At 29.5% G+C, this 27,912-nt stretch overlaps 1 protein-coding gene across 1 annotated transcript; it reads right to left on the bottom strand.

Moving 5' to 3' along the window:
* Positions 1–2: 2 nt before the first annotated feature.
* On the bottom strand, positions 3–27,742 carry LOC107444467 (chitinase-3-like protein 1). Its single transcript, XM_016058616.4, has 9 exons — positions 27,671–27,742; positions 25,215–25,304; positions 21,865–22,074; positions 19,382–19,638; positions 12,902–13,005; positions 10,006–10,129; positions 5,905–6,090; positions 3,672–3,797; positions 3–540 (listed from the first exon to the last, which is right to left on the bottom strand). The coding sequence occupies exons 2-9, from the start codon at positions 25,282–25,284 to the stop codon at positions 19–21; spliced, it is 1,599 nt and encodes a 532-aa protein (XP_015914102.1). The 5' UTR covers positions 25,285–25,304; positions 27,671–27,742; the 3' UTR covers positions 3–18.
* Positions 27,743–27,912: the final 170 nt, after the last annotated feature.

Below are 27,912 nucleotides of genomic sequence, written 5' to 3'. Positions count from 1 at the left end.
AATTTATAAACAAATATTTTAATAATTCTTTTCTTTACATTCAGGTACATTGACAGGAAAATTACAAATTCGATCTTTTTCACTAAACACGGTGCCAGCACCACAAGTGAACAAGTAAATTAGGTAATCGTTGACAAATCCTGGTCTTTTGGGTTGGCACAAATAGAAAAACTTACAGTTTTCTGGATGTCGGAAATAACCACTTTGCGAACAAGAAAGAACATCTTTATTTGGGAATACCGGAATTTTGTTTGATCTAGTTGACCCCGTCACTACTCTTGGCGTGGTTGAAACTGTAGTTGATGGAGATGGCACAGTTGGTTTTGCTTTTGAAGTCGGTAATTCTGTTGAAGTCTTTGGAAATATGGAGTTATCATTGTCAGTCACTTCCTTCGGAATGGGTTCTGATGAGCCAGAGAGAACGGAGTTGATTGTTTGTAATAGTGGATATTTATGACCATGGCACCTTCCTCTGAAATCATCAGTTTCTATTGACCAGATCATAGCACCGCCAAGATTCATTTTAATTAGATAATTTACCTGAAAGGGTAATAACAAGGTTTTGGACACGCATTATTAAGGATTTTTCCTTTTAAGAAGTAGATATTTGATTTTTTTTTAAAGTCTAGCTTTATATTTACTCTTTTAAAAATAAAGTTTAAAAAACATGAAACTTATACACCAAAGAGCCATTACATTATGACCACCCTGCTAATAACATGTAGGACCCTCTTTAGCCCTCAAAACTGCTAGCACTCGTCGTGGCATTGATTCCTCAAGGTGCTGATAGGTAGTCTGAGGTATCTGGTACCAAGCGCTCGCCAACTGGTCCTGCAATTCCCTCACATTGCGAGGGAGTAGCGTGGCAGCACGAATTTCGTTTTCCAAGTTGGACCACAAATTCTCAATTGGATTAAGGTCAGGTGAATTTGGGGGCCAAGACATGACTTGAAAGTCACTAGAATGTTCCTCGAACTAATCCATGACGATTCGACCTTTATGACATGGTGCATTATCCTGTTGGTAAACACCATCCCCCGCAGGAAAAACTGTTGCCATTAATGGGTGAACCTGGTCTGCAACTATGTTCAAGTAGCTTACAGACGTCAGGGATTGTTCTATGAGGATTATGGGTCCTAATGTGCCCCATGAAAGCATTGTTCCTGGGTGAGAAACCATGAAAACTTGGGCGAGCCCTTTGTTATAGATGGAAGGTGGTCATAATGTAATGGCTCTTCGGTGTATATCCCGTGAAACCTTTGATTTATAAACATTTCATTCAATATATTTTATTTATGTAGATTTCATTGTAGATTCATTTAGATTACTAATAAATTCATTGAATTTTCCGCATGAAAGTTATAAATTTGAGTTCTTAGAGACGCATTAGTCTATGGCTTTTATTCTAACAAAAACTCAAAAAACGAATGAAGGCCAAAGAAAAGGCAGGAAAACGAAGGGAAAAAAACGAAAAATAGTTAAAAAGTAGGTGAAAGAACCGCGGTGGCTCAGGGGATAGAGCAATTGCCTCCAAATGATGTGACCCAGCTACGAATTCCAGAGATGACTGGTTGATACGAATTCTGCTCCTGACTCGCACCAATCACCGTGCTGACGTAAAATATCCACAGTGTTAGATGAATCATGGGTCAGAATCCCCTTGCCATTGCACTAACTGTGGTTGGTTTTCGTAGCTTCTCCTTCCATGTTACGCAAATGCGGGTTGGTTCCTCAAAAAAAATCTTCCACGATGGCAAACTTTCTCCCAATACTTGATCCAAGAGTTCCCTTGCCTGCTGGGTCGGGTACAAAATTACAAAGCCATGGAGTTGAACATTTGTAGTCGTAAACTTAGAATTGGGTCGGCTGTTCAATTAATGCAACAAATTAATAGAATAATTTATTTGCTTCTATGAATTGCTCGATTTTTACCTTTCATTTCTGCCCAAGTTATAGCTTAGTTTTTTTCATCTTTTCATTGCCAACTCGAGAAAAGAAATTTCACCACTTTTATATTAATATATGCAACTGTGTTCGATATAATATATATTGTTTTACTCATTGCATATAACAACTATCTATGTTAATGTTCGACGTTAAAACTGAATCTCCGATAATGAATATTAATGATACTGATTTAAGCAAAAATTCTGCCTAATTTTTGTTTTTTAATTAGATTTATAGTTAAGTTTTTTTTTCAGGTGCGTTTTTCTGTGTGATTTTTTAATTAATCTGGACTTATAACCCATTCGCGTTCAAATGAGTTGCTCTAGATTACGTCTATATTATATGATTCCGCCAATACGTCCTAGTATTTTAGCTTTTTTTCCATCGTAAAGTTTATACTTTTTCCTTCAAAATTAACTGTCTCATTTTTTCTTAAGACGATTTTTTTTCTAGTTAAAAAAAAGAATAATTTCAGAAAAAATTTTTTTCGTCATTTTTTACTCCCGAAATATTTAAATTGTAACATTTGTGAATCAAAAGCTGATATTAACTCCAAATTTAAGTAAATATATGTAGCCCCTTTTTATTTAAATCCCGAAAGAAAAAAAGCAAGGAATTATACGATTTTTAATTAATTTTTAACCATATAGAAAATTTAAAATTTCCGATTCCCTTGGCAATTATTTCTAGCGTTCAAGTGAGATTATTTAATCTCTCTATCAACGCATGCGCGTAAGGTCAATAAAGGAAGAGATCACTTGTACTGGGAGATAACAAAATTATTAATATTGTGATATATCTTGAGAAAATATAGATATTTTACGATATAACTAATTTATATATTTATCGCATCAATGTTTTTTAGAACATTTTCGTAACTCAAATGAAGACATTTCTTTTCAAAAGCATTTTAATAAATCATAACTTTATAAATAACTGATCATTTATAAAAATTTATCTGTGTATTAAATAAGAGATAGAAAAGATTTAGTTTTATTTACAACAATTTAGCGTTAAATGAGAATTTTTTCGAATTAATTTTGATTACTGATCTAAATAAAATAAAAGGGGAAAAAGTATACTACATATTTGAGCATATTACAAGTATACTACATATTTGAATATTATTAAATAATGATATTTTAATGACGCGATATCCTCTTTCAGCAACCGGTAGTCCAAAATATTGTCAATTTTACTCTTAGCAGAAGATTTTTCTACTTACCAGAGGTGTTGAGAGCTTTTTTCTTCGATAGCTCATTTTTAAATATTCATGATTAAACGGCAACTTTCTATGTGAAGTCCTGAAGCAACATCGCTTCAGAATAAAGAGGAAGTTGCAGAGCAGCGAAAACGTGCACCATCTCACCCTAATGCTTTAATTTGTTTCTAAAAATACCAATGCCAAACATTCAGAGCAATGCTGCCAAATACAGAAGAATCAATGTGGAGCCACAAAGAGGTGACTTCGGAAAGGCGGAAGACAATGAAGTGATGAGTTCGGGTAAATGATATAACTGGTCGCCTTAGACGATTAGTATTGAATGTAATAGATAATTAGTACTAAAAATAATACAAATTGCGACAAGTAGAAAAATACTCTTTATCTGAGCTTCTTTATTGACGAATTAAAATTTTTAATTCTCCGAATAGGAAAATTTGTTGCAATTTGTAAAATACAAGTTCGAATAGTTTAAGTTTTAGGAGTAAATCATACAACTTACCTTTGTTTTTATGCTTTTGATATCATCGTAACCTATCCATTGCCTCTCTTTAACTGCATAAGGAGCAGCGATATGTTTCTCAACTTTAATATTCCATCCTTTTTCAAACTCCAATTTCTTGCAGATCTGATGTGAAATTAATGTGAAAAAAATATTATCTTAACAAAACAAACTTTTACACTTGAATGTTTGATATATGAAGTCAGACACGTTAGTTTTGGTAATTAGTTATTAGACCTAATGTAACTAGTTATAATGTAATTTTTACTGAAATGATAAAAAAAAAATATTTGATAAACCATGATGGTAATTAACTGATAAATTGAGGTAAAAAAATGTGTTTTTTTCCTTAAACAACACTATAAAAAATTCCGGATCAAATTAATAAAAATTCCTGCTCCCCTGTGTGCAGCATCCGTAAAATGCATTTTACAAAATACGTTTATCTCATAACTTTTACAGAAATATTCCTTTAATTACAAAGATTTATACAAGAAATATCATTGTAAAAGTTGTGGTATATCATAATTTTTGTTCCGAAATATTTAACGGTAAAATTGAATTTGGCCATTATTTTATCCGGTATCTTTTAAAAAGTGTTCTGGCTTTATATCGATGCTCTTTATTTAGAACCTTTCTATTTACCAGTCAAGCTAGCAAATTGAAAAAAAATAGGTTACAAGAGATTTGACTCTTTTGTAAAGATTCATTTTTTTCAACAGTATCTTAGCTCTGTTTTACTGAGTAATAATTCTAAAAAAAGAAAAGAAAATTTTGTGGAATCTTAAAGATTATTGGCAAGCAACATCACAAAAAATTTTCCGATAAGACTAATTTTGTCCAAAATTCATTTATTTTAATTTGGGAAAATTATACTATCAAAATATTTGCTGTACAACAATAGGTAGCACAAAAATTGTCTTAGTATATGTAAATTTAATATTTTGAAATGAGAAATTGATTCTCTCATCACATTATTTTAGTCGAATTTTTGAAATTTCTTTTTTGGAATACCACAAAAAATTGCTATTTTAAACAAAAATAAAATGTTAAAAATTATATGTTTTTAACCATTGAATATTAACTCTCTGAGTTGGTACTGATAATTTTGCTTTTTAATTACTTTAAAACATGTACATTTCTGAATTTTGTTTAGATTGCTCTTTGTTTCGTTTATTTATGTTTATCACATTTTTTCCCTGCTTCATATGAGTTTTATTTTGACACAGACGTGGAATATTTATATAATAAAAATTTTAATTTAATTGCTTGTTTAGTGGTGTTTTGGTGTTCTACTGGGAACCGTGTGTTTACAATCAGTCCACTGCGGGATGAAAAAAACAGAACAAGAAAACCACAGTGGCCGGGAGGTGCAAATCAGGGAATTAGCATTCATACGAATAAAAAATTAGGAACCTATTTTTGTGCGCTTGAAACATGTCAACTGTTAATTCCAATTTGTACATTTTTGCAGCGAATGAAGTTTTTAATCGAGTAATACTTCTTTTCATATTTAATTTCAGGTAATCAATCAAAGATTTGAGTATATAAGATATTTTTTGTATTTCTGAATATTAAAACAGGTAGTTATATTATAAAGGTTATCCGAATTCCACGCTACTCAATTTCATAAAACATTTTCTAAGCTACATTTCCGTAAAAAAAAAAAAGTAAAAGTAAAATTTTCCGGATCAAGTTACGGTATCGGCATTTTGGGTGCACCATCCTTAAAATCCATTTTACCGTGAAATCCGATTCTATTGTAAGGTATTATACTGTAATTTTTACAGTAATATTTATTTAATTAGAGTGATTCAGTTATTTCACGGTGTTTCTTACTATAAAAATTACGATTTATCAGATTTTTTGCTAGTAAAATGGATTTCACGGTGAAAAGTACCGGCACATTTTACCGTAATTTTATCCCAAACTTTTAAAGGGTTATCAAAATTACTATTATTCTTGAGGGATTGCTTTTAAATTATTGCGCATTCGATGCAAGATATATTCACAGACTTGATTAAATACTTAATTCTTCAATTTTACATGGGAATTATGCCAATAAATATTGAAAATCTTTGCAAAAATTTAAGTGTAGATCAAATGTTTAAACTTAAACTTAAAATCAGCTAACACTATGAAAAATTATTTAGAAACATACACAATAACAAAATTTTTGCTCTCATTTTGAAAAAAAAAGAAAAAAAGGAAAAAAGAGAGAGATTCTTTTTACCTCGTTATATCCAAGGAAACCCTGTTCTCTTGTAAATTCTCCAGCTATTCCTTTTCCGGTAATAGGAGCATTTAAATCATTCTGTTCTGGATCACGTAGAGTAAAGCTACGACCGTAGAATGGTAGTCCTAAAATTAATTTTTCAGCTGGAGCTCCTTTTTCCAACCAGTATTTCACTGCAAAATCCTAAAAACATAGAATTGGATTTATATTATTACGGTTTTTAAAAAATGTAAGTTCTTCAGAATATTCACCTTACTCCTCATTAATTTTAATATATTCATTGTTTTCTTGTTCAGCTTTTCCAAGTAATGCACAAAATTTTATATATACCTTATATATATATACTTCACTAAGAAATTTATCTGAACAATTTTGTTCAATTAAACTAACCCACACTGAGAGAAAAAGTATGGTCAAAACTACCAGAATATGGCAAAATTTACCATGTTTTTAGCTCTATGGTTGCACCAAGAAGCTCGATCATTTTTACAGAAGCGTTTTGGCAATGATTTTGTTAAAATTATTAATAAAATATGATTTTATTATATGTAATAAATTTAGGCAATTTTATCATACCTTAGAGAATGCCATAAAGACATTTATTTGGTTAAATTTACTTTACAGTTTGGTATTTGTTATTAAAAGTGTAGTAATAAGATCTATAATTTTCAAAACCATAATTTTTGGTAAAATGTTACCATGTGAATGAAAAAATTACCAAATGAATGATTTCAATACGGAATATTTTTGTTAATTTTTGTTAATTTTAATTTGGTTAATTTTTGGGTATATTTACACAACGTTTCAAAATTTAGGCAATTTTATCATACCTTAGAGAATGCCATAAAGACATTTATTTGGTTAAATTTACTTTACAGTTTTGTATTTGTTACTAAAAGTGTAGTAATAAGATCTATAATTTTCAAAACCAAAATTTTTGGTAAAATGTTACCATGTGAATGAAAAAATTACCAAATGAATGATTTCAATACGGAATATTTTGGTTAATTTTTGTTAATTTTAATTTGGTTAATTTTTGGGTATATTTACACAACGTTTCAAAATTTAGGCAATTTTATCATACCTTAGAGAATGCCATAAAGACATTTATTTGGTTAAATTTACTTTACAGTTTTGTATTTGTTACTAAAAGTGTAGTAATAAGATCTATAATTTTCAAAACCATAATTTTTGGTAAAATGTTACCATGTGAATGAAAAAATTACCAAATGAATGATTTCAATACGGAATATTTTGGTTAATTTTTGTTAATTTTAATTTGGTTAATTTTTGGGTATATTTACACAACGTTTCAAAATTTAGGCAATTTTATCATACCTTAGAGAATGCCATAAAGACATTTATTTGGTTAAATTTACTTTACAGTTTTGTATTTGTTACTAAAAGTGTAGTAATAAGATCTATAATTTTCAAAACCAAAATTTTTGGTAAAATGTTACCATGTGAATGAAAAAATTACCAAATGAATGATTTCAATACGGAATATTTTGGTTTTTATTACTAGATTTTGTTTTATTGCTAGAATTTCTTACCAGAAATATCATGACCATACAGAGCGGTAATTTTACCGAAACTTTAGACGCCAGCCGCCGACACATTGGGGTCTTTTAATTGTTATTAAAATTTTAACTTCAATCACAAATACACATAATTAATAGGACTTAGAATTTACATTACAGAAACATTATTAATCCCTAGAAACTGATTTGAGACGTTTAAAGTAATATTTACACAACGTTTCAAAATTGTAAGCGAAAGAGTTTAATAGTTATTGTTAGAAAGCGGAGACTTCGGTATTTTCTTTTTCTTGCACCTCTTCACTCCTTAGGAAGCATAGAGCGTTTGTTAGGAGTCTCCATCTCATCCTGTAGGTGGCCACACACTTTATTTCTCTCCATGTTATTTTTAAAAAAATTTTAATAATCGTCGTTGAACAGCCGACCCAATTTTTGGATTTACAACTTCTAATGTTCAACTCCGTAGCCTTGTAATTTTGAACCCAATCCAGAAGGCAAGGGAACTCCTGGATTAAGTGTTGGGAGAAATTTCGCCTTCGTGGAGGACTTTTTGATGGAACTAACCAGCATTTGCGTTACATATGGAGAGGAAGACCACGAGAACCTCCCAAGGTTAGCCTGACGACAAAGAGACTCTAACCCGTGATCCGTCTACCACTGAGGATATTCCACGTCAGCACTGTGATCGGTGCAAACCGGATGCGGATTCATATAGATCAGCCATTGGTGGGATTCGAACCCGGTTCAATTCATTAGAAGGCGAACGCTCTATCCTCTGAGCCATCACAGCTCATGTTTTATTTGTAGTCTTCAATTCATTCATAATAGTTCTGCGCCATATCATTTTAGGTCTACCTCACTTTCGTTTACCTCGGGGTGTCCAACCCAGCGCCTGTTTCACTTTAAAATTTTTCGACTTTCTGATAGTGTATCCAATCCATCGCCTCTTACTTTCTCTGCTCTGATTTCTGTTTCTATTGGTTTTTGCTTACTGAATTTGAATAATTCATCTATATTATATAAAACGCTAATACGTACGTATGTATGTATCAATAAAACCGATGATATTTCTTTTCTCGCGCTGGCAACAGTTTTCATTTTTAATTGATTGGATTCGGCGCGCAAGAGCACGTAGTGAGCAACCAGATAACAATAACCAGAGTGAGCATTATCAGGTTGTTCAATTCAGATTCATGCACTGAAAACATGACAATATTTAATTTAAACTCAATTAGGAATTAATTAATTAATTGAAGTGAGAATGCTTTAAAAGGCCGCTGTTGAATTGATATTTTTCTACTCGGAGCTACCTAAACGTCTAAAAAACGTTTAAGTGTTTGTATTGAATGCATTGAATTTTTTTTATATTTCGCGTTTATTTATGCATTGAATTTTCACGCTTTAAAATGCAGAATATTAGTGAAGCAATATTTGATAATTTATTTTGCTAATATGTTTCTTATTTAGCAAATGTTTTGATTTTTTCACCATGTACAATCTAAATAGCTAATATACTTTTTTAAAAGCCAATAAGAACATTGGTAGAATTCTTCTACATAAGTACAATACTGTGTCTTTGATGATAAAATACTATGTCTTTGATGATAATATAAATATGTCTTTGTGCTAGAACATTGTGTTCATTGGCGAGTGAGCGCAGCGAGCCATGGTTCACGGCGTGAACCACATAGGATTGCGTAGCAATTCTCGGGGGTTGGCGAGCGTTAGCGAGCAGGGGGCGGAGCCTCCTAGTTGTTATATATTTTATGAGACCATTTTATATTAAGAATTCTAATACATTTGTTGATGAAAGCCTATAACTTATTTGTATTTTTTGTTTCAAGTTGTACCATGTTTCTAATCCGTATAAAAGTACTGATTTCACTTTTAAGTTGAATATTTATATTTTTGTTTCATTTGAAATGGTCCTAAATGCCCAAAATTTATTTGGAATAGCAAAATCACAGTATGCTGAAAATAAATACAGTAAAAAACACAGTGAAAAATTAAGATTAAATTACGTTAAAAAAAGCACCGGCGCCCTAAGTGCCGTTATTTTTTATTTTTACTGCAAGCTGAACTGATACTTTGTTCATTTTTACTGAACAAAGTATCAGTTCAGTGTACCGCAATTCGAAGTATACTGTAATTTTATATAAAGAAATATTTACTATAAAATCGCAGATTCACTGTAATTATACAAATATTGCTGTCGAAATTGAGGAATACTGAGGAATTGCGGAATATAGCACGGAAAAAATGGATGCACTGAATGAATGAATGCGCCTAAATTCATTCATTCAGTGCATCTATTTTTCATGAATGCGCCTTTTATGAATGCACCTAAAGTGTCGGTACTTTTCACCGTAAATTGGTTCGAAATAAAGAAAATTATTTTTCCGGAAATAAAAAAATTATTTTTTTTACTTTTTTCTAATCAAGACAAATTCGGCTGTACTATTATAATTATCATTATTCAAAAAAATATTAAATTTCTGATCATCATTCAATATCATAAGTCAGTAAATTAAAAATTTACAATAATTGTATCTAAACTTACCACATTAAGCTTTTTGTTATCTTCTGAATCATTTGGTAATAAATATAAGGGAGCATTGTGACCAGTTAGTTTGTCCCAACCACCATGAAAGTCATACGCCATTAAATTGATAAAATCCAAATATCTGTATAGAATATATAATGAAAAGTTTATGATGATATGTGAAAATCAAACTGTTATGCATATAATACAAAACTATCCACACAAAAATTAAAAACAACCCTATAGCTACATTTTGTTATATTTTTCTGCTTTTATGATTTGTAGCATCATCAATAATGATACGACAGCGCAGGATGGGCTAAGACCTTCCTAACCTGTCGTTTCCAATCACTACAACTGGTAACCAAAATCTCTCATTCATGAAAATTGCTTTAGTATTTGGAAGCTATTAAACACTACTGAATTTAACAATAAAGAACCGTGTTTTCCTGATACATATTTTCAAGGTTTATTTTCGTTCTTTTCGTTTTTATTTTAACGAAAGCCACAATTATTATTTTATATTCAGCTTATGCATTCACCAAATCTAATGAAGAACTAGACTGGATGCGAACTCCAAACCTGTAGGATCAACTATCTGATGTCAAAAACAATTTTAAGCCTAGCATTTGATGATACGATACGATGAAAAAATTTCATTCTTCATTCATTCATTCACTTTTTTAAAAATAACTTATGAAATTTCAGATGCTAAATATTTTCAGAATAATTAATAATCGTGCGTTGATTTATATGCTTACATTCGCTTGCATTATGCCTCGCCGAAATCAAGTCGATCGTTTAAGTTTCCATAGCCGAATAAAATTGGGAGCCGCTGGTTGATGGCGTCAGATGCAAGCGTTAGAGTACGCCTTAGAACTAGCACTTTAAAGTACTAGTAAAGGCCTGGTTTCTTAGGACAGGACGCCGTCAGATGGAAATCAGCGCTAACCTCTGATTGGTCCATTTGTGAGTTTGATAGTATACGTCATCGAGTTCAAGATGAGCGTTCGATGACGTACACTATCAAACTCACAAATGGACCAATCAGAGGTTAGCGCTGATTTCCAGCTGACGGCGTCCTGTCCTAAGAAACCAGGCCTTAAGATACAGTATTGAAGTGTAATAAAGAATTTTAACAAGACTTGGAGCCATGGTGGCTCATGGGATAAAGTATTCGCCTTCCAATGAGGTGAACTGGGTTCGAATCCCAATAATGGCTGGTTGATACGAATTTCGCCCCCGGCTCGCATTGACCACTGTGCTGACATAAATACCCTTAGTGCTATATGGATTAAGGGTTTAAGTCCTCTTGCGGTCAGACTAATTGTGGGAGGTTTTTGTGGTTTTCCTCTCCATGCAACGCAGAAGGGGATTAGTTCCATCAAAAAGTTCGCCACGATGACAAATTTCTTCCTATATTTGATCCAGGAGTTCCCTTGTCTTCTGGATGGCGTTCAAAATTACACTGCTACGGAGTTGAACAATAGTAGTCGTAAGCCAAAAATTGGGTCAGCTGATCAACGATGATTATAAAATAAAACTTAGGCTTAAAAAGGTTTTGTATTGTTGAATTGATGATGTTGTAATAAGGAATTGATGATGTTGTATTGTTGATATTGTATTGATGATGATGTAATGAAATTCTAAATTTTTAGCTCATACAAAATTAAAAATAGAGGTATAAAAAAAGCTACGTTGCATTGCACCAAGCTCGTATAAATGTATAAATATGTAAGACATAACACAAAAAGGGAAATCAGATAAATAGTTTCTGACATTAAAGTTTTAAAACTCGATTTGGAGAAAAAATGTCATTTGAAAATCAGAATTTCGATGAAGAAAGCTATAAGAATTTCTGGAACTTGGTCGACACAGAGCTCCAGAAAATGAGTGCTTTATCTATGTAAAGTAGTCGAAATTTTGATCCCGAGATACCATCACCACAGGCATAGAAACGAGTCAAACGTAGTAATGATAATGGATAATTTACTTCAATTTCCTAAAACATATTTTAATTGAGTTACAAGCGTTCTCAAACAAGTTTTACCATAAAATAATAAAATTTTTTAATAATTATTCCATTAAATAATGGGTTAGCTTTGTGTGCAAAAAGGTAAAAATAGCTCAAATTAGGCCGAGTATAAATAATGCAGTTTCGGTTCTAAAGAGAAGAGACTTTTCAGTCTTGGAACACAGAAGAAACAAGGGAAACACAGAAATGCAGAAGAAAATTACAGACAAATCACAACAAAGAAAAAAGGAATTGAATAATAAGGTAGGACGAACAAATTGAAGGAGATAATCAAACAAAAGAAGGGGGATAAGAAAAATTGCTCTGGTGAGGTCACCGTTGCGAAGTGTAAAGATTAAAAGACAACATATTTCTGAACTTTTGGAAAGAGCACAATAACATATGTCAAACATTTAGAAAGATGTTTGAAATTCCATTTTCTTTAAATGTCAGCATTTAAGGGTCTCACCCTACCACTGCACCTTTTTTTCCTCATAACCTTTATCTTGTTACTGTCTTGCTTGTACCCTATTAGTAAACACTATTTTCAGGCTGTAATTTGTTTGCAATTTTCTTTCGCATCACTGTGTTTCCCGCTTTCATTATATATTTGGATATTTAATGAAACTCTTAATTATAGAGACAAAACTACAAGTTCGTTTATATGTTATTTGCTCTCTTTTCACTTTTAGCTTTATTCATGTTAATAAATGAATAGTATGAAGTTTATAAAAGCTTTCTCAATTCCTGAAACTGCTTTAAGACATGAAACTAGGAAAGTCATTATTTGAAATCGAAATGTGCTCTTTTCACATTGGGAAGACATTCTCGAACCTTAAATTATAGATTACTTTATTTAATTATTATCACAATAAAAATATGAAAATATTACATACTTACTTTCCTAAAGCTGGTATGTCATAAGCGCCATCAATTGTTTTCTGCCCTGCAGATACGGCTGCTGTTAACAACATATTATTTGGTTTAAAGGCTTCTCTCAATTCCTGAATTAAACAGAAAAACCATAAAGCAAAGAAAAAAATAAACTTGCATTTAAAAGCATGTTAAGTTAAAATTAAGATTTATTAAGATTAAATTAAGTTAAAATTTAGATTTATAGGGTGAGTCTGAACAAGAGGGCTAAACTTTACTGGATGATAAAACACATCTACACGAACAATTTTACCTTTACGTCGTAGAATGTATGATCGCAACACAGGAAGAAGTTAAAAGATATATGTGGGGAGAGTATTTATCGACAATGTCAACCTTCATCTATGAAAAGGTACCCCAACATAGAATCGAGTTAACACGTCTTGTATACTAGTGAATTGGAATTGTACTTTCGTAGTGGTAGTTACACTATAGTACTTCCCCACCAGAATTTTATCTGTGATAGAATTCGATGAATGGATACCACTAGTTGATTCATTGCTGTTTTGTGAGAATCCGGGAGAGCTGTATTAAGATCATCGTAAGTTTGAGTACTGATCGTGAGAGCTGTATTAAGTTCACGGTCGTTATCGCTCTTATGATGCCATTAGAAGTCGAGTGTATACAGGCCGACGTTGTGTGTGATCGAGACTGAGTAACAACAAAGCGAGGAGGTGGAAAATGCTGCAGTCAGAAGTAGCAAGTCAATATTTCAAAGTGGACCATCCATCGGAGTGGATTCAGATCGAAGTGGGCGTTACTGCAAAGGTAGGCGTGTTCACACTTTGTCCGGAAGTCACCAATGTGGGGAGAGTAGTTATCGACAATGTCAACCTTCATCTATGAAAAGGTATTCCAACATAGAATCGAGTTAACACGTTTTATATACAACTGAATTGGAATTGTATTTTCGTAGTGGTAGATACACTACAGCAGTGATTGTCAACCTTTTTTTTTTTTTTTTGTTGCGGCACACTTTTAACGATTTCGAAATTTGACGGCACACAATCAAAAAAATTAGATTAAAAGTTGTTTAATTACCTATTTTACACTGTGTTAAATAGTTTGTGATAATAATTTTGAATGTGAAAAAAATAATATGTACTACAAAAGCACATTTATTAAGGGATTTATTATTTCTCTCGACCAATTTTTTATTAGTTAGTAACAGTTATTTATTTTTTTGCTAGTTATCAATTGTTAAATTGTTTTTTATAATTATTAACTGTTATTTTTTTGTGATTTCCTGTTAACTAGTTTTCTTGCTAATTGTTAATTGTTAGCTTAATTTTTGTTAGTTATCCTTTGTTAAATTGTTTATTAATTGCATATCTTACTTTAATGATAAGCTCTTATAACATTTTTTAAAATTGTATGTCATATACAATCTGAACACTTCCATCTTATTTTAAGATTGTCAGAGACAATACAATCGCCTACAAAGATGCTCACGCGCTTAAAGCGTGAAAAAATTATAAAAAGTATATATAGATATATATATATACTATATATATTCTCACGAGAGCTGTCATTTTTCAGTTCATAAAATCCCAAAAAAGTAAAGTGAATAAAAAGCTCTGGAACTTTTTATATTAATAGAAATATGTAATGGCATTATAAAGAAAGTATATATCCTATAAATTATACTTAATATTAAAATAAATTAATTAATTTCACTGTTTAAAAAGTGAGGGAATGACGCTAATAGTGAGGGAATGATATTTTATTTTAATACATGTTTTTCTCTAAGTTACAGCTTCTTCAAGTTTGAAAATGATAACATACTAAGTATATCTAACATTTATTATAATTTAGTTTTATGTACTTAATAGCTTTTAAAGGTTTGGGAAATAAAATTGGCTGGCACGATTGAACAAAAAAAAAATTAATAATATACTCATCTTGAATCATTCCCTCACTTCAGCATCATTCCCTCACTTTATACACTAGTGAGGGAATGACAAATTTAATAAAATTTAAAAATAACAGTTAGGCCTAATTAATTTCTGAAATCAATCACAGACAATTATATTCATACAAGAAAGCAACATATAATTATCCACTTTCTCGATGAAGTTGTATTTTATTTTACTCTAAAAAATGACATGAGGGAATGACAAATGTAAAAATTTTTTCCTGGTTTGATTCATTCAAATTTATTCCACAGCAAAGCTTCTTTAAGTTGAAGATGGAAACATACTGCAATTTTGTTCTATGATGCCAGTTGTTAACCTCTAAAGTTTCTATTAAAATATTTTTATTCTAAGGAGATTGCAGGTGATAAAAACATTGTTGTGAGGGAATGACGCGAAACACTAGGGACAAAGTTTAAAATAGTGCTGTGTTAATATTTTTATCAGAAATTAAATTTAAAATTGATTTTCTGAATTCTATATTTCAATATTCTGAAATAAAAAACACGAATTTGTAAATTTTTTAATTTTTATTTCAGAAACAATTTTTTCTCTTTTTAAATCAACAGTGGGGACAAGTGAGGGAATGATATATTGGTATATTTTAATTACCTAAAATAAATAAAAAATAAAAATTGATAATTTTATTTTTATTCTTTTGTTAGTTCTGAAGGAACACTTCCCTGAAATTTTTTTTTCGTAAGTTGTAAAACAAACATAAAATATACTGGGGACATGAAAATGACTGTTTTTGTGAGAATGACCCATATATATATATATATATATATATATATATATATATATATATATATATATATATATATATATATATATATATATATATATATATATATATATATATATATATATATATATATATATATATATATATATATATATATATATATATATATATATATATATATATATATATATATATATATATATATATATATATATATATATATATATATATATACACTTACACTTTTCTTTTATTTAAACTTTACACATAATTAAAAAAAGCATTATAATTTTTATTGTATCATTTCTAATATTTGCGGTGCATTTTTTAGAATTTGGCGGCACACAAAAAAGCCGCGGCACAGTGGTTGAGAATCACTGCACTACAGTATAATTTTTCACATTTAAGGAAAAAAAACAAGAATGGAGAAAGCTGTTTCAGAAAACTTTTTATTCACTGGAACATGACTGATGTGTACAGAAATTCCTCAAATTAAAAAGGATGTAATTGGTGAACAAAAAAAGAGATGCTGAAAGAAATTGCCTGCCGTTTTTACTAATATGCTGTGCGCAAAAAAATAAAAGCGAACAAAACTGAATGACTTTTGATCTATTGACCGGAACTCCGCGTTTTAGGACTAAATCTAAGTGGCTCCAGGGGGTGACCTCAAAAATGTGCTAATTAATTACTGCAGACGTTATTTTCTGTCATGAAATCAGACACAAAACATACTTTCTCTGACTAAACATAACCTTTTGTTGACGGATTTTGACGTCTGACACCCAAGATATATTTCATTTTATAACCGTCGTTAAGCAGCCGATCCAATTTTGAGCTTGCCACTACTAATGTGGAGAGGAAAACCACGAGAACCTTCCAAGGTTAGCCTGAACGCAAGAGGACTCCAACTCATGATCTGTCTACCAGTGAGGATAATTTTCCCCATCACCGTGGTCCGTGCAAGCCGGCTGCGGAATTCCAATCAGCCAGCCACCGCTGGGATTCGAACCCGGTTTACCTTACTGGAAGGAGAACGACCCATCCCCTGAGCCACAATGGCTCCCCCCCCCCCCCAAAAAAAAAAATATTTGCTAAAATTTATTTTTTTTTGCATGGAATTATCTTTAGATAAACGAATTTCATAATTGTGGGCAAAAATTTTTCCATTCGCTTAAAAAGTTCTCTAGATATGGTGAAATACGCAAAAAGTAAAATTAACCTTAAAGGGCTCAAAATTTGGATCGCTCTCCAAACTAAATTATTGGGACCATATTTCCCAGATATCGGCTACTTTCTATGTTTTGTAGATCAGAAATCCAAATCCATCGAAAAAAATATATGTTTATTCAGAGATAATACGTCTTTGGATCTGAGTTAACAACTTAAAACATCGTCTGCATTAAGTAATCAGCATATTTGAAGCCACCCCCTTGAACCATTAAGAATGAGTCCTAGAACGTGAAGATCCGATCATTTTATCAAAAGTTATTCAGGATTGTCCGTTTCTTTTTCTCTTCACACATGCATGTGTGAACGTGTCACCCTTGCTTGTGTGAAGCCTTACACGTGTATTCTTTTGAGTATTTCTTTGAGTAATTCTTTGTCCATCAATCATATTCCCGTGAATAAAAAAATTTCTGGAGCATCTATTTCCCTTCGCGTGTTCATTCTTTTAATGCAGCTTTGAATATTTCAATTTCTCACGGTTTATGTTCCGTGATGATTCGAGGACGAATATTGCGCGTGTTCTAACACGCATTAAAGTTTTGCTGTCTTGTCCAGACTCACCCTGTATATCATCCAAAATTTAGAAGATTCAAATTAGTTTTTTATATTAAAATTTTAATTAATTAATTTTATAATTTTAAAAATTCTAAATTTCAAATATAAATTAAAGCAAGTAAAGTATATAAGAACTCATGCATGAAACAAGTATCCCTTTTGAAGAGTCAAAAAGATGCGTCATTCCGACAAATATTGACAATGAACAAAGCTTCTGTCATCATTCATATAACGATTTGATTTTTACATTCTTTAAATAATCTATTCATCTTTTTTTATATTAAATCTATTATATTTTTCATTAGTTATCTTTTTTTCCCATTCATCTTTTCTCTCTCGTTTATTCATCAAAAATTACTCATAGATATTTAATTTGTGATGCTACAAATAAGCATAAGTAATAAATGATAATAAATAAATATAAATATTAAAAGAATTTCACTTTTCCTAAGAAATCAACAATGACATTGCTTTTTCTTAAAATTTAATTATAGAATGATTAACATTGTCTAGGTTTTCTGCATCAGATTTTGGCAAGGAAATATAGAGTAAATAATTCTATGTTTTACCAAAACGCCGAAATTGATTAAGCTAAGGCATTTGTTTTCATATGTAGCTGCAATAAAATAGTTTTACATGTTTTTTAAACTAGGCTAATAGTTTAATAATGGCACAATTTATTTATATGTTTAAAGTTAGAAAATGGAAAGTAATGTTCAAAATTTATTTTGTAAGTTATCTTCCTTCAAACAATTGTTTCAAAGCCTCACTGTAAAAAATTCTGAATCAAACTACAGAAAAAAGTACCGGCAATCAGACTGTTGGTACTTTGTACTGTAAATGCAATTTTCACCGGAACATGTAACGGAATGAAAAATCTGATATACCGTAATTTTTACAGTAATAATTATATATTTTACGGCAAATGTACTTTACACCGTAATTTGATCCCGAATTTTTTAAATTACTCCTGGAAATAACAGAAAATCACTAATTTTAGTTTAATATTCCAGTTCCATCTTGGCAGAAATCCGATATCTCTTTCAATATAAAAAAAGTGGAGAAAATGGCGAAACTTGGCTTGGTTCACCTGCCATGAAATTTAGCGAAATGGCATAAAAAAAATATTTTTTAAGAAAATAAATAATTAAAAAAAAGTAGAAGAGAATATTTGTCGAATAATGCTGCTATCAAGTTGAATTACTCAAAATATTTGTTATACTACGTTGCAAGTTAAAAAAAAAAGAAAGAAAAAAAAACCTTTGCGGTATAGGATGTAATTAATCATCTGCGACTGCATATAGTTCCGTTTTATTTCGTTATCAAATTATGCAAATATGCTTTTAAAACAATACAAAAGCTTTTAAAAGTTAAACGCGTCAGAAAAAAATTTAATTCGTGCTGTCTTTTACGATATATATCAAAATATATTATTTAAAAAAGGTTGTACTTACGTAGCCTTACTGGAATCCTAGACTTGCGACATATTTCGATAAACAAAGCGAACGCTCGTTCTTGAAATAAAAACAACTTATATGACGCTGCAAGAGCATTGAATTTGATTGGACCACTAAAAATAACACGCCTATGCTGACATGCTATAAACAAATCAAATGCGAGATGATTTTTTTTTTTACTTTTGTTTCCCTGTAGAAAGAAATCGTCTGCAAGAAACAATATTTATTATTCTTTCCTCTGTTTTTTTTAAATGCTAACAGAAAGACGTGTAATTGTATTGATTTTTAGCTAAAATTTTTTATTAATTCTCATTTCGTGTTTATTGATTATTGTTGCAAATAAGAAAGAAAGCAAAAAGGAGGCTGTGCAACGTTGTATAAAGAGGTGGCGACGTTGGCATCCATTTGACGTGCACTTAGATGCAATTAGGCTATCTCCATAAGGATAATGGTTTTTTCTTAACTTGCAACAGAGTATATATAGAATAGATTTCTTTTTCTACCCAGACACTTACCAAATTCCAAGTAAAGCTAAAAACAAATTTCATACCATTAATAAGAGAACAAAATTCTTTTTGTCTTCTGGAGTACCACCTCTTGCTGCAGGATATTCCCAATCAAGATCCAGGCCATCAAATCCGTATTTAGTTAGGAAGTTGACGCAGCTCTCAACGAAAATCTTTCGACTCGAGGGATTTCTGGCCATCATGGAATACTTTGTGGATCCCTCATTCCATCCGCCGATCGCAAGTAGTGTTTTCAGCTCAGAATTTTTCTTCTTCAACTCATTGAATCGATTGTAAGCTCCTAAAATCACAATTTCATGTTATTCATACGTTAACATGTTTGAATTAAACAGTTGTAAAAGGTCGATATTATGAGGTCGTTGAAGGTAAATTAAATCGCTGAAATGGTTAAGCAAATGGAGTGTTAATGGAGCAAATGGTTAATGGAGTGTTTTCAGCTTAGAATTTTTCTTCTTCAACTCATTGAATCGATTGTAAGCTCCTAAAATCACGATTTCATATTATTCATACGTTAACATGTTTGAATTAAACAGTTGTAAAAAAGTCGATATTATGAGGTCGTTGAAGGTAAATTAAATTGCTGAAAAGGTTAAACAAATATGAGTTGATGCAGGAAATTTGGAAAATAAACGATGTCTGCACTTGAAGTATTATTGAACCTACACTGTGAAAAATTCCGGATCAAATTACGATATAGAGTACCCGAACTTTGGGAGCATCATCCGTAAAATTTATTTTACCGTAAAATCCATTTTAATGTAAAATATTGGACCGTAATTTTTACGATGATTTTATTGTAAGTAATACTGAAAAATTTCCGTATATCAGATTTTTTTGCTTCGTAAAAATGGATTTTAAATAAATACCCATAAAAATGGATCCATATTCCGGTAAAAATGGATTTCACGGTAAAAAGTACCGGTACCCTGAGTGCCGGAACTTTAAACCGGAATTTTATCAGGTATTTTTTACAGTGTAGTTTAAATTTTTTGCCTGGCTCAGCGCACTTTTAAAAACATTTCATTTAAGATCTGTTCTATTTCATTCTTGTTTCTGAATTTATTGAATTTTTGAAAAAGTGGTGAAATGAGGATCTTTTTTAATAATAAGTAACCCAAAAAGTGTTCAGAATTAATGTGTCCGTGAAATATTTATTTTGAATTTCTTATACATGCGTAACAGATAACAAATGTATATTTATCTAACACACAAAAAATTAGTTCTTAGTATCGAGAATATAAGAGTCATCTTTAAGGTTCTCTGTCTCTTTCAGTTTATAAGATGTAATAAATATTTCTTTAGGTTAAGAGTCATCAAAGTAGTCGACATCGATTCCTGGGGGTCGGTATAGTAAAAGTCAGGGTATATTCGATCTAGGATTTGATTAAAGGTCGATGAATACCGATATTATTTAATCACAAATTTATTGACGGCATTTATTGTAAGTTGAAACTCAATGTTTACAAAAGCTTGATATACACTTTCTTCGGATCCTTATTTGAAGTAAAAAAATTAAACTGAAGAGTAGCATAATTCTAAACGTACTGTAATTTAATTCATGGTATAGTTACAGAGAAAAAATATCCTTATGTTTATACTCGTATTGACAGTTTAAAGATTTTTTTTGCCACAATGTATGTTACAAGAAGAACATTTCGAGCTGTTCGAATTGAAGTCCATCATTTCTTAACATTCTTGCCTATCTGTAGGTGGATTTATATTTTTAAGCAGAAATTTTTAGTTTCTTTGGAAAGAAATATCAAAATCTAATTTTTCCAAGTTTCTTAAACAATAAGATATTTTAGTTTAGTAACCATTACACTGCAAAAAAAATCTGTATCAAATTCCAGTAAAAATTACCGGTACTCAGGATGCCGATATTTTTATGGTAAAATCAATTTTTACCGAAACATGTTACGGAACAAAAAATCTGATATACCGTAATTTATACAGTAATAATTACCGTAAAATCAGCGAATTACTCCAATTAAATAAATATTACTGCAAAATTAACGGTGTAATATTTAACGAAAAAATGGAATTTACGTTAAAATGAATTTTACAAATGATGCTCCAAAAATGTCCGTTCATACCGTAATTTGATCCCGTTATTTTTTGTAGTTTATATATTAAACTATATTTAAATGTTTCAACGGTTTAAAAAATTTTGGTTTTGATATTAATTTTAAAAAAAAACTCAAGTTTTAAAATTTCGAAAGCAAAATTTAAAGATAATTTAATTTTAAGTCGATCAATTTTTAGTAGATCAGTTTTTAGTAGATACACTAAAATATTCAAATGCATCTCCTTCCATTTTGAAAAATCTTTTAAACAACTTTATTAAATTCAAAAATTATGTAAATAATTTCATTACATTTATCAGCAAGTAATTTTTTGGTAGAACTTATAAAAATTATGAATTATAAATAAAATTTTAATTATAACTTATTAATTATTCGCTGATGAATTTTATCTTATAGATATTCGGTATCATTTCAAGACTTACCCAGTCCCCAGTTTTCTTTTAAATCTAAATAAGTGTCATATGCAGCAATCTTGTTGTCGTGGCCAAGTTTTGCAAAACCATAAATCAAATGAGTACACAGCCTTGGATCAATGTCTTCAATAAGAAATTTTCCATCACCATACCTGTAATTAGCCCAACTTCCTAAGTAGCATACGACCTTATATGGACTTTTGGATTTCGGCATCAAATCTTGATTTTAAATATAAAAAGGAAATCGATAAGATATAAAACAAAAATACAAACTTAAAATAAATATTTTTTTGAAAAAACATCAAAAACAAAAGTAGGATATATAATATCAAGTGATGAAATAAATCATTAATTAAAAGATAATTTATGATTTCATTTAATTATTTATTTGTTGTCTTTCAAATTTCCATCGGAAAAGAAAATTTAATTAAGGTACAGTTTTCAAAGTTAAAATGTTGTACAAAATACAAAAAGGAAGAAAAAAAAATACAAAAAAATGCAACAAAAAAATTATTTCATGTTTTTTTTCTTTCTAAAATGTGTCCAGAATAGTAAAAGCAATTAGGTTAAGTCGAATATTGCGGAATGATACATAATAATACCGTTCTTTATAAAATCGTTGTATTTCATTAAAATTTTTTAAGGCCATTTTCTTTATTAAAATAAGACACTAAGATAACTTTTCTCGTCACAAATAAATTCACACTGTTCATAAATGGTGCATAAAATGTAATAGTTAGTTTAACCACACTTCTTACTTAAATTGTTCAGACTATGTCGTTTATACTTAAGTAAAAAGAGGTAAAAACCTCTTTTCAAAATTATTAAAATGTCCCTCTCAAAAATAGTTAAAGCTCACCTTATACTTAAAGTTAATACATATTTTTAAAAGAAATCTTTTTGTCATCTATTATAACTTTTTTATCATGTTTATGTTAAAATCCCTTTATCTTCAATGAAATGTTTCTTTTAATAAAATTCGTCTAATATAAATTAAAAGTTTTTTTTATCAAACAAAACTCTCCATATTTTGTTTTTGACTAAATAATACCTTTTTTCTTAGCAATAACTGTACCATTAAGCTTAAACAACAGACATGGAACTTCTTCATTCAGATTAATGAATAAAGACTTTGAATACTTCCTGAATAAGGAATAAGACTTTAATAATTGGACAGAAAAATGTTGACCAATGTATTAATTATTCATCTTTTTAAAAACATTATTTATTATTAATAATTCAAGATTTATTTTATTATGACTAAACGGTAGAAACATTGTCCAGTATGTTTAAAAAAAAATTCCGAAAAGGAAACAAATTTTTTTCTTCTTTTTTCACATAAATAAGGCCCACAATAGAAGAACTCGTAAAGGAAAAAAAATCGGAATTCATTGGAATGAAATATAACAATATATTTTAAGAAAATTAGAAAAATAAATTTATATATTTTTTTAATATCGAATCAGCTTGCGACTGCTTAACATCGGTTTGCAGTTGAATTTATAGGAGTGGTAAAGTGATCAAGCAGGAAAAAAAAAGATTTTTGTCAGATAATTTTACAAAGACACACTTTCTCTGAGTAAACATATTTCTTTTTTCCCCCGAATTTGGAATTCTGATTAGTTTTGAACGAATAAAAAATTCAAATTAATACTATCTCAGGAAATTTAGGACTCTTAATGTTAGTATTTCTCTCTACGTAATTCGTAATGTCTTTGAAAATTTTTAAGCAAGGCAAAAACTTTTTGCACACAATTATAAAACTCGTTTATCCAAAGATAATGCCCTGAAAAATAACCTTTAATAAAAAATATTTTTAATTAATTAGTCGAAAAATATTGAATTGTAAAATGCAATTTTTTAAGTAGTTCAGCAAAGTAATTTTTGGTATCAAATTTGAACAAAATTGGTCGATTACTATTTTAGAAAATAAATATGTAAAAACATTACTTTTCAAAATTTATAAATTCGAAACAGTTTGACCCCTTATAGTTCAAGTTTTGTATTTTTCATCTAAAATTTTGCAGTTTTAAATTTAATCGAAATCGTATAACTTGCAATTAAAATATTTTGACCCTAATTTTATTAAATGAAACTCTAAAAAATAATAAATAATTTTTAAAAAAAATTTCTTCTCATTGTTATTTAAGAGATTCCAATTTTAAAAAATTGTGAGCAAAATTTTTAAATTTGATTAAAAAGTTTTCAAGATATGGTAAAATATTTAACGTTTGGGAGCTTAATTTTTTCGATCTCTTACCGGACATACTTATTAGGACTTTATTTTTCTGAGTATAGCTATCCCATCCATTTTAGTAGTCAAACATTGCATCAAACTAAGTTTAATCAGAGAAAAGTACGTATTTCTGTTTAGTTTTGTTACTTAATTTACAGTTAGCATTTAATTAGCACATATGTGGTCAACACTTTGAACCATTAAGAATAGTTTTTAGAACAATCTGATCAATAGAACAAAAGTTATTCAGGGTGATATAAATTTTTCGTTCATTATACCAAGTGTAACAAATATTTAGGCAGTTCCTTCAGCTTAAACCTACTTTTTAAACTTTCGTCAAATTGCAGATTGGTAAGGGAAAAAAAGCTGTAATTTGAAATTAAATGCTTGAAAGTCGATAAAAGGGTGTGTTTTTCTGCTCTTGTACGTGTATTAATGCAGAACCCTAGAATAAATTCCACCAGAAATGTATATGAGATTTGCAAATTAAATTAATTAGTTAAAAATTCCATAAAAAGTAGTGTTTACCATTGATTTAGTCATTAACTATCAATCAAAAATTCGTAAAAATTTGCATATTGAATTTAATATAATGACTAAATTTTGAATATGAATAATAATCAGACTAAATTTAGTCATGATTAAAATTTTCGAGTCTAATTTCAATCTCTGTTAAATAGTATTTATTTCTTCATTTAGAAAAAATCTTTCTATTAAACTTGCCTTTTTTTTAATTTCTTTTTACACAAACGCATGTAAGAAAACTCACTATCGCAAAAAAGTCCTTGTTTATTCACGGGTTTTGGGTGAATTCGATGTTGACGAACTGCATTATTTTTAAAATTTAATAAACTAATTTGATCAACAGACTTTCATAGCTAGTTTTCTCAAACTAAATATTTTTTTTAAATTTTAGTTTTCTTAAACAAACACTTTTACTCTTTTCAAAACATTACTTATTCAATATACTGAAATGGTTTAATTCGAAAAATAAAACTAAAACAAATAAAAATTTTTGCATAGATAAAATTTCGAAATCATATAATTCATGCAAATTTTTACTGATCATATAAAATTGTTACATATATAGTTTTATTAAATACTGAATTTACTATAGACTTACCAGCTTGGATAGAAATTATAAACCCTAAAATAACAAGTAAACTCAAAATTCTTCCCATTGTCTTATGCATCTTCGGTTGCGATGGTCACCCTTTGAATGAAAAACATGGAATCAGTACAAACAGATTTTTTTTCTTAGCCTTTAAAATAAATTCATCGAAAAGTTTTTAAAGTAAATGATAATTCGAGATATATTTTCTTTTTGAAATACACCAACTAGTTCCGGGGAAAAATCAACAAAGCGCTGCTTTAAAAAGTGACATGTCTACAAAATTTATAATGCCAATATAATTTCTCTGGCCTTTTCCCCATAATCACCAGTGTTTTCAGGTCCTTGACTTTGCACTTTCATTTTTGTTTAGTCCCGACAAACATTTTCAGGTTGTTTAGGGAAAAGAAGACATAAGTTCTTCGAAATCGAACTCATCGTCCACTTAGAATAAGTTAGATTTTCCCGCGAATTTCTTCAGTTCTAAATAAATCGTTTGAGTTAGGTGAATTAGATGCATGAACGTCTATTTGGATTCAGTTGAGTTGCTTTGAAGTCGTATTTTTGGTAGAATGTGCATAATTTACTTAAGAAATACGGGTGCGTTGTACTTTTTGTTTTGATAATGTTTTAATATTTTATTATTTTTATTTATGTTATTCTTAAGTTGAGCTTATCAGTCACATCATAGATTTTTATGCTTTAAATACTATAATGCATGCATTGATGCCTGTTTTTACTTTAGAATTAAAGCATTCAATTTATTTGAATAAATAATTTTATTTTTGAAATGAATAATTTAGTACAGATATTTATTTTTATAAATAAAATGAATTATTATTTACGTATAAAATCGCACTATATGAATAAATATAATCATTTGTTGCGATCGACTCATGAAATAGTAAAAGTTATTATTAGTATTCATATTTATAAATTATTTCTATTATTTTTCACTATTTAATATTATTTTTATTATGCTGCATTTTTCAATCACAACATAGGCTTTTGTTACTTAAATACTATAAAGTATGAATGGAAGTCTTTTTTATACACACGAAGAATGAAACGGTTGATTTGAATAATTAATTTTATTATTTTAATTTCCTAATAAAATTATTTAATACCGATTACAGAAAAATATATCACCACTCTATTGCTAAAACACACACGCACACCCTCCCACATCTGTAATTATTAAAATACTTTTTATTTTCAAAGCCTTGCAAAATGGCGACACTCTGTCTCAAAAGGTTTCACCAATACGCTAAAATAAAAATTTATTTATTAGTAAGATTGAGGAATTTATCGTTTTCTCTAATTAAAGTAAATTCATAGTTTTTTTTAATCGTTTGGTTATTTATTTTATTTTAGTTCTATAAAATGAGTATAGATGTTAATTCCTTAAGAATCTCGTGAGTTAGTGACGTAAAAATTTGTAACGTAAGTAACATTTTTATTGTAATTTTTCACCATTTTTCTTGTTCTTAAATTTATTTCAATGTTGAATAAATGCATGTTATTTTAGATGACATGCAGAATTTATCTTTTTAACGAAAGCATAAATTCCGAAAAGTGCTATTAATTTAGGTTTCTTTTATCTCTGTTTATAGTAGATTTAATCATAGAACAAATGTAGCTAAAAATATTACAGATGTATTTTTTATGTATATAATGGGACTAAAAAAGAAGATTATATATTTGGCATTGCTTAGAAAGTTTTGTGTTTCTATATAAGAACATAGTACGAAAAACACTAACATAAATTAACACAATTCTATCTTTATCCAATAATTTTTATTGGAATGAAGTTATGACAAATACGACTTTAAAACTATGCACTAACCTAGGGAAGTATTTCATTCATTTATGCTATAAATATGATAATCATTTATGAAATAATCATGCAGAAGAGATAAAAAAATATTTCACTTAGTTTTCAGAAAGTAATTGTTACGCGAATTATAAACAGCTAAATTTGAGCTCTTTTTTTCTTAAATGGCGGAGTTCTTTTTCCATGGCTTTCCGAACTATGCTCGTGTTATCTTACTACATTCTCATCGAATATAAAATGCTCATTAAGTCAACTAGATTAGTGATGCTTAAGCCTGTGTATATGGATCAAATTTATCCATAAATGCTTATTTTTAAAATGTTTCTATAAAATTCTTAAAAATGGTTGGAGAATATTAAAACCAAATTGTTTAAAATAGTTTATGTTTGCAATGTTAAGCCTTAATATCGTGTTTAATCGAGATTAATAGTAGTAGGAGTAAAAAAAAACCAAATTCATATTTGAATAGCTTGAATTATTTCTATTATTAGATTATTTATAGGAAAATTTTTGTTAGTAAAGTCATTTTACAAAAGATGTTATCTTAGCAGTTTTATCGGTTTTAGACTTTTTCCTTATTCCAATTTCAAAGAAAAAATATTTGATACTTTAAATATTTGTAACTATTACTTACCTGCCCAAATAAGCTAAAAAGACAAAAATGTCGACAACCGATGAAACTGAAAACTAAAGTTTGAAACAAAAAAATCATCAATTTCTTTTTATGCTAGAGGAAACGAAATTATCATCCCTCTTATCTTTACCACAAGTAATATTTTAAGACAAGAGGAATACCTGTCGATTTTTTTTGACAAGTTGCAGGATTCTTTTATTTATTTTAGATTATAATTATTTAGACAAAACCAATGGCGGTAT

The sequence above is a fragment of the Parasteatoda tepidariorum genome, chromosome 4, assembly GCF_982258835.1.
Source record: "Parasteatoda tepidariorum strain Cologne lab strain chromosome 4, Ptep-v5.0, whole genome shotgun sequence".
NCBI lineage: Eukaryota > Metazoa > Arthropoda > Arachnida > Araneae > Theridiidae > Parasteatoda > Parasteatoda tepidariorum.
This window is presented reverse-complemented; position numbering and strand designations above follow the sequence as displayed.

Excerpts from the sequence above, each read along its gene's own strand:
- LOC107444467 (XM_016058616.4), bottom strand. The coding sequence starts at position 25,284 with ATGCATAAGACAATGGGAAGAATTTTGAGTTTACTTGTTATTTTAGGG. Across the intron at positions 19,639-21,864 it reads AAAAGAAAACTGGGGACTGG|GAGCTTACAATCGATTCAAT; the intron begins GTAAGTCTTGAA and ends TTGTGATTTTAG. Across the intron at positions 541-3,671 it reads TCAAAAGCATAAAAACAAAG|GTAAATTATCTAATTAAAAT; the intron begins GTAAGTTGTATG and ends TTACCCTTTCAG.